At 38.5% G+C, this 4,157-nt stretch overlaps 1 protein-coding gene across 1 annotated transcript in view; it reads left to right on the top strand.

The window, feature by feature from the left end:
- Window positions 1-474: 474 nt before the first annotated feature.
- Window positions 475-4,157, top strand: part of LOC105509339 (putative tripartite motif-containing protein 64B) — a 5,470-nt gene continuing 1,787 nt past the window's right edge. The window contains exons 1-6 of the mRNA XM_011938543.1: window positions 475-882; window positions 965-967; window positions 1,405-1,500; window positions 2,198-2,428; window positions 3,201-3,223; window positions 4,032-4,069. Coding sequence (XP_011793933.1) covers window positions 475-882; window positions 965-967; window positions 1,405-1,500; window positions 2,198-2,428; window positions 3,201-3,223; window positions 4,032-4,069 — 799 coding nt within the window. The remainder of the gene's footprint in view (window positions 883-964; window positions 968-1,404; window positions 1,501-2,197; window positions 2,429-3,200; window positions 3,224-4,031; window positions 4,070-4,157) is intronic.

Here is a 4,157-nt window from a genome sequence, read left to right as displayed (position 1 = left end):
GCCTTCCAAAGTGCTGGGATTACAGGCGTGGGCAACTGCATCCTGCCAAATATGTACATGTTTTTAACAATCTTCTTGCTGTTCCTAAACAGTATGGCATTACAAGTATTTATACAGCATTTACATTGTATTAGGCAGTCAAAGTAATCTAGACATAACGTATTCAGCAGGATAGGTTTAGGTTACGTGCAAATCCCACACAATTTACTAATAAGAGCCTGGAACATCTTAGGATCTTGGTATCTCAGAGAGTCCTGGACCCAATCTTCAACGGCTATTGAGGGAAAACTTTATAAATCCAGCATGTTTGCATTTACTATGTCTCAGTTTGTACTGGAGCTAAATTATTAGACATATTGGACAGACCTCAAGTAGACAAGGAAAATTGTCCACTGGCCTTTTTTTTTTCCTTTTCATCAGGGCAAATAAAAATAAGAGAAAGAAATTCTCACCTTTTTCTTAATTTTCAGAGATATGGATTCAGACACCCTGCAAGCCTTCCAGAATGAGCTCATTTGCTCCATTTGCATGAATTTCTTCATAGACCCGTTCACCATTGACTGTGGGCACAGCTTTTGCAGGCCCTGCCTCTACCTCTGCTGGGAAGAAGGCAGAGCACCAATGCACTGCCCTGAGTGCAGAGAAATCTCAGCGAAGCCTGACTTCAACACCAATGTTACACTCAAAAAGCTGGCTTCCCTAGCCAGACAGACTAGACCTCAGAACGTCAACAACTCACACAATATCTGTGTGCTCCATGAGGAGACTAAGGAGCTCTTCTGTGAGGTTGACAAGCAATTGCTCTGTGGGCCCTGCTCTGAGTCACCAGAGCACATGGCTCACAGCCACAGTCCAATAGGATGGGCTGCTGAGGAATGCAGGGTACGTGATGCCTCTAAGGCAGTTTGAATAAGAATGATGAGGGCCTGTGACAATGATGGTGATGAGAATGCAGATGGTGGAGGTGGTGGTTATTCCATGTCAATCATAACACATAAATGTGTCCTTTCAGTGTTGCTGACTAATTTGGCACTCTAATCATAGCTGTGTTGAGACTTCACTAAAGGAGGTTTCCTTAGAAACATTGTTCAAACGTGTAGAATGGAGCTGTGGAACAGGTGACCAGCACCAAGTACACTTTTCAAAGTCATGTTATATAAAAGCCAGTTTCTCAGAAAATTGATGATATTATCTGAAGGGTCCCTTAAAACTCTTTATTATATTTCTATCACTTTTCACATCCACATTATTAGAACTAAATTTGTTTAACATGGAAAAATCTGACCACTCCACTCTAACTTGAATTTGTGTTTCTTTCAATTACAGCGTTTTTATTTAATTGATAAGGGAATGAAATCTAGTATACTGTCTTCATTTTTGCTAAGCTTCTTGCTTCTTTTGCAGGAGAAACTTATAAAGGAAATGGACTATTTGTGGAAAATCAATCAAGAGACACAAAATAATCTAAATCAGGAAACTAGCAAATTTCGTTCGTTAGTGGTAAGAATGAAAGTCTTTCCTTTATTTTTATGCAAATAAACGCAATGCTGGCTTATACTTTTTAGCTAAATTCAAACTACCAGTTAAAAGATAGTGATTTCATCCCAAGAAAATGTAGTGATTTCAATTGATATAATAGGAATCGCAAAGAGAGCAGCCCACACAAGCTAGCCAAATTAATTCTAGTATATTGGATAAATAACATGATATGCATTCTAGTCAAATTTGAAGGTTGGTATAAACCTTTTCAGATACTGGAGATGAGGCAACATTTCACTAAGATTGGGTGTGAGGAAGAGGAAAGAAATAGAATAGTATATAGAGTAAAAATATAGTAAAAATTAAAAAAAAAGCATAATATGGTGTATGGCTAAATGTTCTTTAACATTTAGACCAATGAGACATGGAAAAATCCTAAAAGAGATATTAATAGGGGAAATAATTGACTCAGTAAGAACTGTAAAGAAGCATCACAGTGACAGAAACCAGAAGTCTTTATATAAGTTTTGATTTAAAAAGGGAGAGAGAATAGGAATATTGAAAAAGATGGACAGAAAATAACACGAAATATTCAAGACTCTTTGCAAGAGTGAGGCAGAAAGTTTACAAATTGCTTGATTACACCCAGCATATAATTATTTGAAGTTTTCTATTGAGAGTGAGAACATGTAATTCTTTTAACCAAACATCTCTGCAGGACTATGTGTCAATAAGGAAGGTGATAATCACTATTCAATATCAAAAGATGCATCTACTTCTCGATGAGGAGGAGCAACTGCATCTGCAGGCACTGGAAAGAGAAGCAAAAGAGCTTTTCCAACAACTACAAGACAGTCAAGTGAGAATGACCCAACATTTAGAAAGAATGAAAGACATGTACAGAGAGCTGTGGGAGACGTGCCACATGCCTGACGTGGAGCTGCTCCAGGTGAGGAGGGAGGGTCCATCTTCAGAGACAGGAAGTCTTTGCTGGACATTGCTGCCAGGACATGCAAATGTCACCTGCATATGTCACTGCTCTAAGCTAAGTGACACACGCTGTCTGACTCCCGCCATTATATTGCCTTTGTCCAGTCACTTATTACTGCATACTTTGGTAATCTTTGGGAAATTTTTGCCATTTTAGCAGATCACATATAACAAAACTCTCTTCAATATAATTTAGAGTACTATCCACACAGAGAGATCATCTAAAATCATTAGAACTCGAGGCTAGGGGAAGGTTACTAATACTCCATTCATATGCCCTAGTTCCTCCTCACTCTCTGATGTCCCATACAACAGTGATTTGCTAAAGCCATTGAGGGGTTTCCCCTTGTCTGGGCAAGGTTTGTGAAAGTTGCTCGTCAATGTCCGTGTACTCTGTTTCTCATATGATTCTGCTTTGTTTTAATAGTTGTCATGCGTGGTCAGACCTTTCCTTGGAAATAAGATTAGGAAATTAATGACACTGGAAACCTAGATATCTTTGCTTTACTCTACCATCTCTTGCTCAGCTCCTTTCTTCTTCATGCCCACTGATGAAGCTTTCCATTATTTAGTTGAGGTTCTGTTATTAACATAGCCTTGAATGATTACTGAGAGGAGAATAAAGAGACATACACATTTTTAAAACAGTAAAACAAAAAGAAACAAGAGTATGAGAAAAGATGCAGAAGGAAAAATCTCTCATAATTAACATTATCTTTTATTTTTTGCAGGATGTGGGAAATGTACCAGCAAGGTGAGTTTACACTAAAAAAATGCTATTTCTGAAAAGTTCATTCTCTTGTGAATGAAGGGGATGTATATATTTTGAGGTACTAATATCATTCTCAGTGGGTATTTCCATTTTTGCTCCAAAAGAGAGCCTGAGGTCTTCTTCTCTTTGGTCTGGAAAGCTTTCATTTTAAATTTGTATGAATTCAAATATACATAAAAACAATTTACCATTCTGAAGTTTGTTCTTCCCAGTCCATCCATCCTGTCCAGCCCTACCCCACAGATCTTAATACGAAATTACTTTGAGAAATCATAGAGGTGTCTTCTACTCTGGAGGGGTAGGAGATTAAAAAAAAAAAAAAAGACAGAGGTAGGAGAGAGATTCCCTCAGGGTGGGCTGAGGAGGAAGGTTTGTTCCTAAAAGCGTCAATGACCTGGACCTGTTCCATCACAATACACCCAGTTCTAGGAAAGACCTCAGGGAAATGGTTGCCTCGGGACCCTCAGCAGCAGGGTTCTCAGGCTGGAATTAGACTCCTTTGTTTTGCTGAAAAGATTAAAGCTTTTTGTCTCAGTGCATATTCTGTGTTAGACACTGACTAGCATTAGTGACAGCTAGAGGCTGAGGACCCAAAGATTTTTGTTTGAGTATTTTGCTCTCTGAAATATTTCCAGGATTTTTGCATACCCTCAGGGGGTGTGATGGGCAGGGGGACGCAATGTGTTTTAATGACTTTAGAAGTTGTGTGATGTCTGAAAACAACATATCTGGGGAAATTGGGTTTTTATGCAAAAAAAATCACAAAGGGTAACATTCTTATGGCCCCTAGAATGTGGAATAAAATGCGCATGCAGTTAACCAAAACTGGTAGAATTCTGAGGGAACATCTTATATGAAAATATGATATCTTTGTATGACTGTGTGATTAGTTCTGGGCCTGGAAATATAACTGAGG

Source organism: Colobus angolensis, unplaced genomic scaffold (genome assembly GCF_000951035.1).
Source record: "Colobus angolensis palliatus isolate OR3802 unplaced genomic scaffold, Cang.pa_1.0 Scaffold174, whole genome shotgun sequence".
Classification (NCBI taxonomy): Eukaryota; Metazoa; Chordata; class Mammalia; order Primates; family Cercopithecidae; genus Colobus; species Colobus angolensis.
Note: the sequence above shows the minus strand (reverse complement) of the source record. Positions and strands in the feature narration are given on the sequence as shown.